General features: G+C 36.4%; 1 protein-coding gene across 1 annotated transcript in view; it reads right to left on the bottom strand.

The window, feature by feature from the left end:
- Window positions 1–15,406, bottom strand: part of LOC110447567 — a 29,921-nt gene extending 14,515 nt beyond the window's left edge. Inside the window, exons 1-13 of the mRNA XM_021493343.1 lie at window positions 15,323–15,406; window positions 11,623–11,836; window positions 9,205–10,609; window positions 8,660–8,787; window positions 8,186–8,230; window positions 7,059–7,133; window positions 6,679–6,760; window positions 6,477–6,556; window positions 4,707–4,805; window positions 4,163–4,244; window positions 3,707–3,919; window positions 3,273–3,328; window positions 2,349–2,443 (exon numbers count right to left, since the gene is read on the bottom strand). Coding sequence (XP_021349018.1) covers window positions 2,349–2,443; window positions 3,273–3,328; window positions 3,707–3,919; window positions 4,163–4,244; window positions 4,707–4,805; window positions 6,477–6,556; window positions 6,679–6,760; window positions 7,059–7,133; window positions 8,186–8,230; window positions 8,660–8,787; window positions 9,205–10,609; window positions 11,623–11,790 — 2,528 coding nt within the window. The 5' untranslated portion in view covers window positions 11,791–11,836; window positions 15,323–15,406. The remainder of the gene's footprint in view (window positions 1–2,348; window positions 2,444–3,272; window positions 3,329–3,706; window positions 3,920–4,162; window positions 4,245–4,706; window positions 4,806–6,476; window positions 6,557–6,678; window positions 6,761–7,058; window positions 7,134–8,185; window positions 8,231–8,659; window positions 8,788–9,204; window positions 10,610–11,622; window positions 11,837–15,322) is intronic.
- Between the last annotated feature and the right edge of the window lie 484 nt (window positions 15,407–15,890).

Below are 15,890 nucleotides of genomic sequence, written 5' to 3'. Positions count from 1 at the left end.
GTGCCCCCCCATTTTATGGTGGGGGCATAAAAATACTGCCATATGAGTGAAATATATATGATATTCAACGGTAATACATTAAATTTTCTATTCAGTACATTTTTTTAAAATAACACAATGCAATTCAGTGTCATTTTGAAAGGGTAACATGCAATTCTGTCATTTGCTGCAATTGTCTGGTAAGATTTCCAAACAAAAAAATATCATTTGTGTAGTTATGTAAATACCATAGTACGTTGCAAAGGTATACCAAATAATGCAAAAACATGCAACTGAAAATCTACACAGTGAATAGAAAATACTATTCTGATTGGTCAGTACTAAAAGTCATATCTTCATGTATGAAGATAAAACATTTTGTATACCCTCACTTCAGGTAAGAAAAAAGATTTTATTATGATAAGTTTTTTGAATTCCTTATATTTCACTGGTAACAAGCGGCCCAAGGGCCTTAGCGGTCACCTGAGTTATATCATAGGTACTGGTAGCTTTATTTTATTGTTTAGATGTGATGTGGAAATCAGCATGTAAACTAATTGAAATACAATACTTGTCATGTCATCAAAGGATAAGAATTTGAAAATATTGGTAAATGTTCCCTTTGGGGCCCCGCCCTAGCCCCTGGTGATGGAAAAGGAATCCCAATTTTACAAAGTAATACTTTCATTCACCAAAGATGATTCTGACTAAGTTTGAGTAATTTTCTGCTGAAAATGGATAAAATATATACCCAAAAGTGCTATTTCCCTATATAAACTAAAGTAAACTTTACCCCCTCCCTAAGGAACTGATAGCTCGGGGTTCTGAAATTTACAATTTAAGTAAAGCCCCTTATGATCTTTCTTTTCATGCAGAGAAAAGGACTGTAGTACCTCTGAGTCTGGAGAAGAAGATTTTTGAAATATTGGTTAATTTTCCCTTTGGGGCCCCGCCCTGGCCCCAGGGGTTGGGGTAGGAATCTCAATTTTACAATTTGAAACCATCTTCCTCCAAGGATAATTCTAACCAAGTAAAAATAATTTCCTACAGAAAGTTGTCAAAATATACCCAAAAGTGTTATTTCCCTATATAAACTATAGTAAACTTTACCCCCTCCCCAAGGGAGAACGGATAGCTCGGGGGTCCTGAAATTTACAATTTAAGTAAAGCCCCTGATGATCTTTCTTTCCATGTAGAGAAAATGAGTGTAGTACCTCTGAGTCTGGAGAAGAAGATTTTTGAAATATTGGTTAATTTTCCCTTTGGGGCCCCGCCCTGGCCCCAGGGGTTGGGGTAGGAATCTCAATATTACAATTTGAAACCATCTTCCTCCAAGGATAATTCTCACCATGTAAAAATAATTTCCTACAGAAAGTTGTCAAAATATACCGACAAAGTGTTATTTCCCTACATAAACTTTATTAAGCTTTACCCCCTCCCAAAGGGAGAACGAATAGCTGGAGGGTCCTGAAATTGACAATTAAAGTAAAGCCCCTGCTGAAAATTCTTTCCATGTAGAGAAAATGAGTGTAGTACCTCTGAGTCTGAAGAAGAAGATTTTTGAAATATTGGTTAATTTTCCCTTTGGGGCCCCGCCCTGGCCCCAGGGGTTGGGGTAGGAATCCAAATTTTACAATTTTGTAGCCTCAACTACCAAGGATGATTCTGACCATGTTTGAAAAAAATCCATCCAATGGTTCTTGAGAGGAAGTTGAAAATGTAAAAAGTTTACGCACGACGGACGACGACGGACGGAAAGCGATTAGAATAGGTCACTTGAGCAAAGCTCAGGTGACCTTAAAATGTAATAAAACTGGATATGAAACTTTCTGATTGTCATTCCTCCTCAAGATATATCTGTAAGTTGCATGTGCTCAAAGGCATATGCCTGGTGAGCTAACAATACTTTTGGGGTAATTGTAATTACTCACCAATGGCAAATAAAGTTTTGTATATATGTAAAACCTCTAACATTGTTGGAGTAGGGCACATTGATGCCAAGCCACCAGGTCAACTTGCAAAAAATCTGTGCAGATTGTAGTATATTTTGGAATATTCTGCATTTGCAGCACAAAGCTAACCAATGAAAATGTTTAAAAATCACCTTTTCAAATCTTAAATATGAAACTACTTCTTAGATAACACATACTAGCATATCAAAAGGCCAGTAATACTAGTTAAACGTTATCACTGAATTTGGTGACTATGAAAAAGTTTCAGACTAAAATGAGTCAATGACCTGTTATCAGCTGGCCTGACCTGCATTGTGACCATCTATGACTCATAATGTCATTGGTGAGAACTTGGCAGGTATGTAAGCAGTTTAATGTTGCAACAATGACAACTGTAATATAAAATTGAGAACTTACCAGATGTCATCATAAGCAACCTTCATCTCCTTCTCCAGTACAATGCTCAGCGAAGACTTCATTAACAACTTGGCTTTACACAGAATCTGGTCAGCCTGAAAAAATCAATCAGATCACTTTTTGTTTAATCTTTAGTGCTATTCAAACATACCAGCTTACAACATACTAGTTATAGCTATGCAGGCAATATGACTTTTGAATTATACAAAATTGTGTAATGTTCCCTATATAAGTTTTTAAATTTACATTATTTGTATTGTCACTCTCCTAAAATAAACATAATTATGACTTCATAAAAGGGGAGGGTGACATGAAGTTAGTCTCCTCCCTTGTCTAACGATCAACATTTGTCCAATTCTTATTTGGGCAGTAAAACTGGTTGGTGGGAGGAACAAACCAACAGGGGAGGAATGTAAACTAAAGGGAGAAAGGTTGAGAGGTAACCTGGAAGGGAGAGAGGGTGGGAGTCCTTAAGGTTATATGCTACCTGCCACAATATTCATTTGTCATTTTTATGTTAATTTGAAGATTTCTGTATTTGTTCTTTTGGCCTTTCAAATCGCATCACTTAATCCAATTTCTCCAAATTGACATCAATAAAGGGTGTTCTTTAGCTCTTGGAGGAGGTGGGAGGCACATATAATTAATTTTATGTGGGTGTAGGGGTAAAATTAAGATTGCCAATTATAACATGTTCCATATATCAAATCAGTTTTAGTACTTGTCAGGTGGAAATCCTCCCAAATGATAAATCTGGATCAATCCTTACTGTATGCCTATTTTGGTGTAAACAAAACTAGTAGAGGAACTTTCCAGGTAAGAGCTCTTCTAACTAACAACACTACAAAGGTAATTTTCCTTATAACTGACAACCACAAATACTGCATACTTTTCTTTCTTTTGTATTATATTTCATATACATACCACATTGTTATAACTCTCTTCAGATTTCTGCAGCAATTTTGAAGATACTGATGTCCCTGTATGAGAAACAGAAAACAGGAAAATATTTGTTTATTACTGCCTCATGCAAAAATGATGCTGATCGGTTATGTTAAAGATCCACTTTAATATAAAAGGTCATGAAAACAACACCGCAATTAACATTACCTGTTGTACAGTAGTTGGGTCTTCTAACTGGGTATGTCAATGAACACATATTACATGTATAGTGAAACTTACTTTTTGCAAACTGAATATTGGTACTACAAACTGACCAGCTGTGGATCTGAGTGCACAGAAGATGTATCTAGGGTTCTAATTTGGATGATCTAGCACTTAAATGTTTGGAGAAACAGATCTAAAAACTGAATGTTGACACCACTGAGCGAACGACAAACACTGTGCCAGATACTGACCAGTTGGAGATCTGATAGGAGATAGGCGAGGATTCTTGGTTGGTGTGCGATGAACCTCTGGACTTGTGGAGACCTGTTCACTGGAGAGGAGTACTGATTGTGTCTCAATGCCAGCCATCACTGTATGTCTTGAGTATGCCTTCAGATTCAGTATGGTAGCTTTGGAGCACAAGTTTTTGTCATTGGACAGTAAGATCACATGAGATTCAGGATCTGTAACAAGACAAAGCAATACCATAACTTCAGTGTAAACTACTTATGTTGTATACAGAAGTCTACTGTAAAACCTGCTTATAACAAACCCCAGTATAATAGCAAATTCCTTGCTATGAGACACAAATTGACTTCACTATTGGTTATGAAAATAGTTTACTGTAAATAATAGGAAAATTTATGAAATAGAAAATATTGTTTGTGACACGACAGTTTGGTAAACTAATCTCTCATACAACTCACTTCTCTTTTTGAGGTCGAGACAGCAGTGAAGAATACGATCGTCATTACACTCAGGTGTGAACTCTTCCAATGCCTGTTTAGCCTGTAAAGGTTAAAAAAAGTGTACTAAAATACTCATATGTGTATATATATATGGAGCTCCATCTGTGGGACATACTCTTTAGGAACCAAGCTAGGGTTTTGGGGAGAAACACCTTTTTTTTCTATTTAGTGATTTTTTGGCCATTTTTACATGAGGATTTTCACTTCAAATTCAAAATCTTTCATACAATCATGTAAGATAAACACTGTGTCCTTCCAAACTGAAATGTTCATCCTAGCAACCCCAAACTGTACATTGCACACCATGGAAATGTGGTAAAGCACATTAATAGCAGCTTTTGAGTGGTTAGCACACTTCATGATCCAATTTCGACATATCAACTTAACTGTAAAACTTTTATTTACATGCTTCACTCAAGAAATAACTTCTAGAATTCTTATGATAAGTTCTTGCTATAAAGATACAAATGTATCCCAGTTGTCTTTTAGCAACATTACTCACCTCTTTTGGAGTTTGACCTATGACTCGAGGATGTTGGACTTTGAAACATTGGAATAAAAAATTGACTGGACCTCTAGCTCTCCTGGCAGTGGCTAGCGACTGTAAAAATTGAATTAACAACTGTAAAGTGTTTCTCCATTGACTTGTAAATTGATTTGGTTGCTTACTTTTATGTCTGTGAGCTTTGCTATCTCAAACGTATCGCTCACCTGGATAATAAAGCAACCATGGGAAATTATTCTTATTACATAAAATCCCTCCAATGGTACAGAAGAAGAAGGATTTTAAAGACTTAAACATCCAATTTTCCTAATGGGCCCCGCAACTCTTAGCACCCAGAAGGGCCAAACCAACTGTTTATGCAAAATTGAGTCCCCTTGGCCAAAGGATGCTCCAGAACTAATTGGGATAAAATCCCTTAATCCTTATGGTAGAAGAAGGATTTCAAAGTTTTTTCCCTCTATTTCCCCTATTGGGCCCCACTCCTCTGCCCCAAGGGGGTCAAAACCTATCATTTATACAAAATTAAGTCCCCTTGGCCCAAGGATGCTCCAGACAAAATTGGGATAAAAACCCTTAATCCCTACGGTAAAAGAAGGATTTCTAATGTTTTACCTCTTTTCTCCCTATTGGGCCCCTCAACTCTGCCCCAAGGGGTCCAAACCCACTGTTTATACAAAACTGAGTCCCCTTGGCCCAAGCATGCTCCAGAAAAAATTGTGATGAAATCCCTTAACCCCTATTGGGCCCCACCCCTCTGCCCCCAGAGGGGCCACACCCACCGTTAATACAAAATTGAGTCCCCTTGGATCAAGGATGCTCCAGGCTAAATTGGAATAAAATTCCTTAATCCCTATGGTAGGAGAAGGATTTTAAAGGTTTTTACCTCCATTACCCTATCGGGCCATGCAACTCTGCCCCAAGGAGGTCCAAACCCACCGTTTACATAAAATTGAGTCCCCTAGGCCCAAGCATGCTCCAGACAAAATTGGGATGAAATCCTTGAATCACTATGGGTAGAAGGATTTTAAAGGTTTACCCCTATTTCCCCGATTCAGCCCCACCCCTCTGCTCCAAGGGAGGCCACACCAACCATTTATACAAAATTGAGGCCCCTTGACCCAAGTATGCTCCAGACCAAATTAGGATGAAACCCCTTAATCCCTACGGTAGAAGCAGGATTTTAAAGGTTTTACCTCTATTTCCCATATTTGGCCCCACTCCTCTGTCCCCAGGGGGAGGCACACCCACCATTTATACAAAATTGAGTCCCCTTGACCTAAGGATGTTCCAGACCAAATTTAGTCGAAATCTAATTGGCCGTTCAGGACAAGTAGCGTTTTAAAGGAAAAGTTGACCCTTTGGGCAGGTGAGCTAAAAACCCATTCATCCTAAAGATTTGAAGTGTGTAATGAGGTGTGATTGTGCAATACAATGATTTGATACAATAACACCTCAAGAAGCATTTTTCACACACATTTATACTCCAGAACAATACCATATACATTTATCTTTCACCACCAAAGAGAAAACAAATTAAATTATTTCAAGTAGGGAACCTAACACACCTAACTGTGATTGATGGGTAAACAGAAAATTGTTTGGCTTCTGTAAATCTGATTCTACCCAAAATATGAAATTTATAATCAGCTGAAAAAAAGTTATATAGGGACTTTTTTCAACTTTAAATAACATGTAAATCATCAAATATTATTCCGTTTGTGATGCACTACTGATATCAACATATTTCAAAATGAAATTCTATCTTACAAAATTGTTCTTGCTGTTTTTAAGAGCATCCAACTCTTGCATCACAACCCATGGAATCACAAGCACTGGCTTAGCAAGTTCTGAAAAAGATATTTGAATTATAATTAATGGTCTTACAAGCAGAAATTTAAATTCATCTAAATACAGTACAAATATCTAGTGATAGTCTACCTTTTATTAAAACTGCAATGGATCAACTTACTTTTAAATTCTTGGTCCCGGAGATCCTCGACAAAGCCTAGACTTTCTATCAACACGTTCGTGTCCACTACTATCAACAGCTTCTGTAAGGTAGAAACTTTTGTAAATACTACTTCATATAAATTCAATAAAATTTCTTCTCCATCTATTTAATTAAACAAAACATACTGCATGTCTTAAAAACATTCCAGCACCTTCAATGTATTGATCACAAAGAATGAAACTTAGTAATAGGCTCTTTTTGTGGTAAATACTGAATTGCAAAATACTTTAATTGTAACAAATATCCATATTGCATGTTATAACCAAATTATCCTGTATTACTACCACTTTAGAAGTATTCTGATGCTTTCAATGAAACCCATCTGCTCACTAACATACCTGTACATGGTGCAGACTGTTCAGCTTTGATTGACTATCAGATCCTGATACACGCTTAGTGAGTGAACCAGTAACCTTCAAACAGCAAAAACATCATGTAGTCAACAAACAAATAGGTATCTGCAATGCCAACCGTATATACATGTACTGTAATTGATACATATTTTTTGTCAGGATTCGGCCAGTTCCTAATCACTTTTGGTTTGTTTGGTTTATTTGTTTTTTACGTCCTATTAACAGCTATGGTCATTTAAAGACGTGCAAGGTTTTGGTGGTGGAGGAAAGCCGGAGAAAAACCACCTTCCTAGGGCCGTTACCTGGCGACTGCCCTAAGTAGGTCTTGACTCCGCAACCCAGTGGTGGAGGGCTAGTGGTAGCAGAATGTCATATGCCTTAACCACTTGGCCACCGCGGCCCCAAATCTGCAATGCCAACTGTACTACATGTATTGTAATTGATACATATTGCTCCATATTTTTTTTCAGGATTCGGCCAGTTCCTAATCACATGTGTCATGGTGGTCAGTCACATAATTGTGTAAGGGGGCATATATAGGTACATTTTTCGGTACATGTATAGGTACATATATAGGTACATATATAGATGAACTCCCAATTTTAAAACATGTTATTGGCAAACAGATTCAGAAAACAAAGGTTGAATATGCAGCTGCAGACTGCCAGTCTAATAGCAGAAACAGGACAGATGATAACTGTTTGAAGGGTGTAAACTTCTATCCATTTCCATCAACTACCAATGTGCCACTCAGCTAAGATAGACCGCAATTTACACCAACCTAGAGAATACCCATGTCTCTCCTATGTACCAAGGGAACACCATACTTGTGTGACACTGGTTACAGAAACTTTTGGACCTGGTGTATTGATAATAACAAGCGCCTTTGATTTTCAAGTTGTATGGTTTGTGTGAATGAATTTATTATAACGACATGAGCAGAGATTCATATAACTTATCAAGTTATCAACCAAGACAGAGAATCAACAAGAAAATCATTGATTTTGACCAAGGATCAATCCAGACAAGAACAAACAAGAAAGAAAGCTTTTCAACACTATACAATTGATTAATGAATCCTACATTAAGTAACTTCAAGGAGTCTCTCTTACCTCAGTTGGAATTTGTTTTTGCAGTTGTTCACGAACTTCTTTCAACTGAAAATAAGAGTATTAATATTTGTGAAATCCAGATACATATAGAGGAATGTCTTTCATAGCTAAATCACAAGAGATGGATAATAAATTGATGCATGACCCCCCCATTATACTTTGAAATACATAAGTTGCATTTTGTTTTTGTTTGAACAGTATATCAAGTCAACTTCATGTATCTTGCATCCTTAGTGTAGCAGCTATAACATAACAAATTTATTACGATTGATATAATTTGAATTTCAAATTTGAAGGTTATTTGGGCATTGATTTTAATTAAAATAAAAGTACAACCCCCCGCCCTTTTTTGCAGATTTCTGACCATTTTGAGATCCATTACATAAAACATCAACCCCTTTGATTCATAGACTAATTAAATTAATTATTTCAAGGTAAAAACATCATATCTCACGTGGCTCATCAGACACTTACTGCTATCTCGGCGACATCCATATCCTCGATCTGACGGTCTTCAAGGGCCACTGGTTCAGTCCCTAACTCGTCAATCTCCATGTTCATCACACTCCGATGGGCCACAGGAGCGGGCGTGGCATGCACACCTGTGAATATTGAAATAACATCTTTAAAACCTCAGTCATAAATATCCCAGACCCACTGGATAATATCAGAGTCAAAGCTGTAAATATCAAAAATTTTAGTGATAATTGTACCAGTCTCAAAAATGGGAAACGTCAATTCAAATGAAGGAAAAGATTTAATGTCATTAACATGCTACAGGTATATATCAGCATTATTGACTTCGGGTCAAAATTTGAAATAATTTCAGTTAAGGGTGATGGTATATCAGCCAATCAGAATCAATTGTGGCTATACATCTTAGATTATTTCCTTCCTTCAAAAATAAGAAAACTTTATCCATACAGGCCCAGAGGATAGGAATAAGCTCACGATGTTTTTGCTGTGTAGTATCAGATTGTCTCTTATTCAATGATCATCAAGCTAAATATGTTTCTCACCTTTCCAGGAATTATTTTTAGGGAAAGCGCCAGCGTCTTTCCTTGATTCCCCACCTGTAGGCTGTAGCACACTATCACCAGTTGATACAGACAATTTGTCATTTGACACAACTACCCGTCTGGAGTCCATGTAATTTCTCGGTGCCAAACTGCCACGCCCAGAATCATGATCAGGTGAAGAAATGTCCCAACTTGGTACAAGGATTTCACTGGACTTGTCAGACAGATCATCCTCTGGTTCACAGTGATCTATCCAGGACTGGATGCTGCGGCGTTTCTCTGGATCAGTCAGGTGACGCTTGTTAGGGACATGTACCTCAGATCCATAGACACTCCCACTTGGAATTCTGTCTCTTGCAGCCGATTCAGCATCCTTAAAATCAACTAATGGTATTGAACATTGACTAGTTTCAGATGATGATATGACCTTTCTCAAATCCCCACCCAGTGTTTTTGTTACCTCGTTATGTTTGCTTGTTGCTTTCTTTTTCACTCTATTCACAGTGTTTCCTGGTTCAGTTTTGACTGTTTTTGTGTCTGTTTCAATCACAGAGCCTTTTGGTGAATAACATACTTTTCGTTTATCAAACTTTCTACTGTCCTCTGCCCTTAGACTGGCAGAACACAATGGTGTGCCCAGTCTATCTTTAACTTTCCTCTTCACGCTAGGAATCACTTTATTACTACTGCAGTCTGGGAGGTCACTTGGCACAACACATTTTTCTGTTCCAACTAAAATGTCTGGTGGATTTGGCACAGGTTTTGATGTTTTTAAATAGGAGCATTTAGTATTGAAGTTGTCTTTTGCACTAAGCACATATCTAGAACCAGAATCTTTAGTATCACTGTCAGACAACAATCTGACTTTTTTGGAAGGTGAAATTCCAGGTTCTTGTGACAGAGTTTTCTGTCCCTTAACAATTCTATTGGCATTTTCCACGCTACTACTAGTGCTTCTTTCACTGACAGCTGATGAAAGTGCTCCCTGGGTATGACTAGGTTTGGAGTCCCTGATTGGTTTAAATTGCACATTAATACCTTGTTTTGTTTGTTTTCCAAAAGAATACGTGTCTTTAGTTCTATGCTCTTTTTCTCTATCATAGTTACAAGATACTGATGCAGGATTATTATCATTACTTGTGTCTAATGTCAGGTCAAAACTATCATCATCTGAAAACTCTGGTGAAAACTTCGCTTCAATTGGAAAATGCTGGCTACCTCCTGGAATCTGGTGGTTCACACTAGGAATCGGATAGTTCACACCAGGAACTGAACGGTTCACGCCAGGTACTGGTCCGCTCACACCAGGAACTTGTTGATTCACACCAGCAGTTTGACAGTTCACACCAGATTTTCTGATGCCAAATTTGACATCTGACGGCCTTCTGCTGGTACTATGTGGTTTCTGAAAATTGAAAAAAAAAAAAAAAAAAAAATTGGTTCAAAATGGTAAGGTACCCCATTATATTGATAATAAAAGACTGATCAGATCTGCATTGCAGTATTATATAGTCCATAATCAGCATCTTAAAATATATGCTATATGTGAGCATTTCAGACTTTCAAGCTGTCAAGTGCTTTGAAAATCTTATAAAACATTTTTAATGGTGTCCACTAAATTTCCACTTATCAATATTGTTTTAAGTTAAATGAAGAAAAGCTCAAATTTTCAATATTAAATACCGATACTTTAATTGGGACTTAAATATATCTCTTTGTTGTTGTTCGTACACACCTAGTAGCAGTGGTCAACGATGCAGTCATTGTAAATTCTGTCTTCTGCTTACGCTAGACCAGGGGCTTACTGTGTTGAAATATTAGCTACAAATGTATATCCCATTATATCATTAATATTGTTTTTATCTAATGTAATTGTTTTGTGGTTTTTTTTTCTGTGTCTCGATAAAGGAGAGGATTGGTCCGAAAAATTGACAACATACTGTCTACACTGTAACTATTACTTCTTTGCCCCATATACAAATTCTTAGTAATTTGTATCCTACAAACGTACGTTTGCAATTCCAAGGCTCCAGTGTTATTTGGGAAACTACCGTTAATATTACTTCTTTGACCCATTTATAATATTACATTGATATATACATGTACATGTACTTGCATACATCTGTAGTTTTTGTCTTCTTTGGCTACAGATGCAGTATCTACTCGATTTTTAGGGTCATATTTGACTAAATAGCCCCTATTATTGTAATTTAGTTTAAAATTATTTCATTTAATTATTATCTATGGTTATAACAAAAATGGATTTCAAAGGGATTGGAAAACAAACTGGAGTTTAAATTGTATAATTTTTGTTTTTTGTCGCATTTCATTTCATTCTTGGTTTGTTAAATCACTTTTCAATTTAAAGGTATTTTGCCCAATGAGACATGTATTTGACAGTATCAGTACAGTGGTTACCTGTTCAGGTGTCAGATATGGGTTCAGCTGCTGCTGGAGATCTGGAATCTCCCATGTCGATGCTCCAGTCTGCACATTGAAATAGTAAATGCGATCAGGGAAAGAGGATGACTGTCGGACAATCCACCCAAAGGGCAATTTGGGTTTGACTTTCCCCTGATCACTCATATTTCGTTCACATTTGAACACCAGATTTGTCCATGATAAAAAACACCTGAAGGAAAAAACAGTATATATAAATATTTTTTTCGATTTACTTACATGTAACATTTGTGTGAAAAAGAGATTTTTAGACATTTTTATTATTTTGGGCCAATTGAAAAGCCAGCAATATGACAGGCAACAAGGGGTACTAATTTGTAAAACAAATATGGTTTTAGTTGCTTTTGTATCATTACTATAGTTTTGAATACTAGTATGTCCATGATGCAAAATGTCAAGTCAAAGGAAATAAATACATAATTCTGTTTCACTACTGAGTGGTATCTAGGGACCACGTGAGAAAGGTTTGTGTGCATCTTCTATCATTAGCAATCAATCTTCTAACTTGGTCAGTGACGGCCAATTCTGCTCTGAAAACCCCCCACATATTGATCAAACAATTTCGATATTTTATGAACTTTCCCTTTGCGTAAACAGTGACAAAAGTTATATATAACTGCTTGCATTGTCAACATATTTAAAGACATGCACAGCACGGTAGGCTGACAATAGACTGCGATCAGTTAGAGGCGTCACGATTCACTGCGATGCACTTGTACCTCGATTATCTATGTTCGATTCGATTCACGATATATTTTTCCAGATTTTCGATATGTCACGATCTGAATATTAGTGTATGCAGCTTCAGCCAAAACGTCTCCGAGATGTTCAAATTCGACACATCTCAGCCGGTTCATCGCACCAAATTGGTTTTTCATTCTTAGTATGTTTGAATAATATGACTCAGGCATGGCCTGGAGAGAGCGAAGCTCGTACATTTGTTTCAATAGTATAGTATAATTTTGGAATCATAACATTTAATACCCATTTTAATACATACAAAATGTACCTATAATTGTTTTTTTTATTATATACTTGAATCTGTTGCTGGGCAAAATCATTCATCCTTGTACTTATGTGTGCTCTGTTTTAGAATGATCCACATTCACACTACACCAATATGACGCATCACATATTAGTTTGAAGTTGACTGATTGTACTACAGTACTACTAGACCACATTGATATTAATAGAATCCTTATTTGGTTCTTGTTTTATCCAAGACTACCAGTATATACCCCCTCCCTCTACTCATGTATGTTCATAATAATATGTATTATTATTTTTATCCAAAAGAAACAAATACCATTTGAAAAAAAACCATAGAATAAAAATGATATCGTGTGTTGTAGGCAGAATGTTTAAACAAATGGTTTGAGCTGATATGCCAATCCATGAAGGATGTATCTGTTTTTGATTTAAATATATTTAGCATGTTAGACACAGCAGGTTAGAGACTGTCACGTCTCCCACCACTATAAGTAGAAAATGGAGATTTTAGATTTTCCTTTTAATAATTCAGATAATCCATGTGAAATGATGAAACTTAATGTTTGTACTGATTATTTACGTTAAAATTCCAGGTATCTACAGCAGGAGATTCCTCCTCCTCATCGTCGCTGTTGTCATAATTTTTTTTGTAGATACCTATAGGTAGATTGGCATATCAGCTAAAACCATTTCTTTGCAAGTGAAGTTTCAGTGATGATTGTGTTGATGGCATTGATGTCAGTTTCATGATGGACTTGTTGTTCTTGAGTCAATATTGGTGTTAAATGTGGTTGAATAAAAATAATCACCAGGTACATCATATGCAGAATAGTTTTGATTTTGATTAGAAATGGTTGCTGACAGTCGCATATTATGCAATCTGTTAACAAAAATAAAAGTGGTGAAAATATAATGTTTTTAATTCTCTTCTTTACTGATATTCATAAAGCAGAGCAAACTAATGTGTTCACTTCAATGTCTAATCAAAATGCTGTAATGATTTACACAGTTGAACGGAAGTAAAAATTGTCAAGCGTTTAAAGTTTATATTTATCTAAGTATCAATAAAGATATTTTACTGTACAAAACTGTACAGATAATGTTTGTCTTTTTAAGTGATTGTTAATTTGGTTGCATTAGATGAAACTAGATTCAATAATGAATATTTTGTACAAGCAGATCTAGCATTGAAATTCAACAGTTTTAGTTGTAAAATCTACTGTAAGGTAATATCACAAATTTGGATCAAATTAAATATCAACAGAAACGATCCCCAAATAGAAGAATTAATAAGAACTGAATATACAGTTGACGTTCTACAATAAATGCAGAAAAAAACAAGAGTAGTAATACTGAAAATTCCGAAATTTGACCCTTTGAAACACCTTACGTTTTCCCTTGGAAAGCTGTCGGTGACAATAGCAGACGACCCGTGAACTTTGACCTCGTCAATGAACCAAGCGACCTCGTCATTGACCCTGCTTCGTACATACTCGGGTATTTCCGTCCTAGTGGGAATGACCCTCGTGTGTTACGATCGATTATCAATATTTAGATGGAAAATGTGTATGTTTAGAAAGTTGTCAGTATCAAATTATGTATTTCTTTCCAAAATCTAAGCTAATTTAATCGACGGTAATACAGTTTGTCATCTAATCACATTCTTACGCACTCTTCGACGCCATTAGCTTGTGACATTCATGTAAGCTTTTTAATGACCATGCCGATGATTTATCTTTTCGTTACAAAAGGAAAGAAATCGAGGAAATAAACACGCCCAGTGTATTGAATATGGTCAATATTTTTTTTTAAATTCGTTGGTTCGAATACATAATTTTCCTGCTACGTTACATGTCGCTTTTTTATTCGATTAGGCATATTTACGGGCTCCATGAACCGGAACAGGTCACCGGAAGTACGAAAAGTTTCTAGGCTGTAGCTGTACGATTTAGTGATGGAAGTTTGGATCAGATCTATTTACACGCACATGTTACCGGTTAAGAGCTCCGCTCGGGTGCCTACGGCACCCGTGAGCTTCGCTCTTATAAAATCAAAGTGTTAGAAGCTTATATCTCATTTTGTTTATATTTTAAAATAAAGGTGTATCGAATCGAATGTTATGATCGTACTACACGTCCCCTTAGTCCGTCTTGAATCAGATAACATGTAAAGTCGATTCTGTACCTTTCTTTATGTGCAGATACTGATTATCTTCTGTGTTCACTCACTATTACATTTTTTAAAGTCCGTTTCACATCCATGTCCCCCTCCCCAGTCGTCTGATAATACCGACCATTTGGGAGCAACCAGGTTCTGTGCCTGCACTTAGAAGAGGTGAAGGTATATGACATGTATGAAATCAGGGATACGGCAACGTTTTTTGAGTTTGGACTGCCGAACGTATCCTGTTCGGTTCATTATAAGCATGATTTGGGCGTGTTTTGTACAATGACCAGTTTGTAGTCTGTTTTGTTTAGTTGGATTATCTCCCTTCTCATAACCGACATTTCGCGGGAATAAGCATTGCCAGTTTTTGCAGCTGAAGTGTCCTTAAGGTAAATATTGTCGTGACAGCGTGAACATGAATCGATCGCATTGTTATACAAAGTTTACAATGATGCAACCTTTCATTCTAGGCGAAATGCTGCAGTAAAACCGTTTGTTTTACCTGTAAAAGCTAGGTCAGCATCGTGCCTCCGTTCCAATATAAAGTGGACTGTGGAATGTCGTTAATGTTTTGGTAAATAAAACATTATTCATTAAAAAAAAATCTAAAATATATCACTCTTTAACTACAATTTACGACGGTAGTATCTTACTATTTGAACAATAAAATTACAGCTTTAAAACTCATAACAGGGTTGTCGTAAAATTGACAGCCGTCGGGGGATTTCCTAATAACATTATATTATTAGACATCGGGAAAATATTTCCGGAAACGATCCTACGTAAACAGTCTAAACGTCAAAGTCTGGAAACATGAAGTAAAATTAAAACAAATTCAGTACAATTAAAAAAGTATAGTTGAATTTAAGTAGTCATTCCCCTTATATCCCGCAAATGCCGACTTTCGTTTTAGAGTGTAAGCTTACGAACCCGCCCCCACAAACCCCCGCCATCCCTCTCCTTCTATCATTTTCACCGAAGATTGATATAAGCTCTTTTAATGTCAACCATATTATTTAAACAAAGGAAATTAACAAAAAAAATAGTTGATAATTTGATTTTCAATTTTC

This window comes from Mizuhopecten yessoensis, unplaced genomic scaffold (assembly GCF_002113885.1).
Source record: "Mizuhopecten yessoensis strain PY_sf001 unplaced genomic scaffold, ASM211388v2 scaffold3459, whole genome shotgun sequence".
NCBI lineage: Eukaryota > Metazoa > Mollusca > Bivalvia > Pectinida > Pectinidae > Mizuhopecten > Mizuhopecten yessoensis.
The sequence above is the reverse complement of the archived record's forward strand: the minus strand, read 5'-3'. Positions and strand labels throughout refer to the sequence as shown.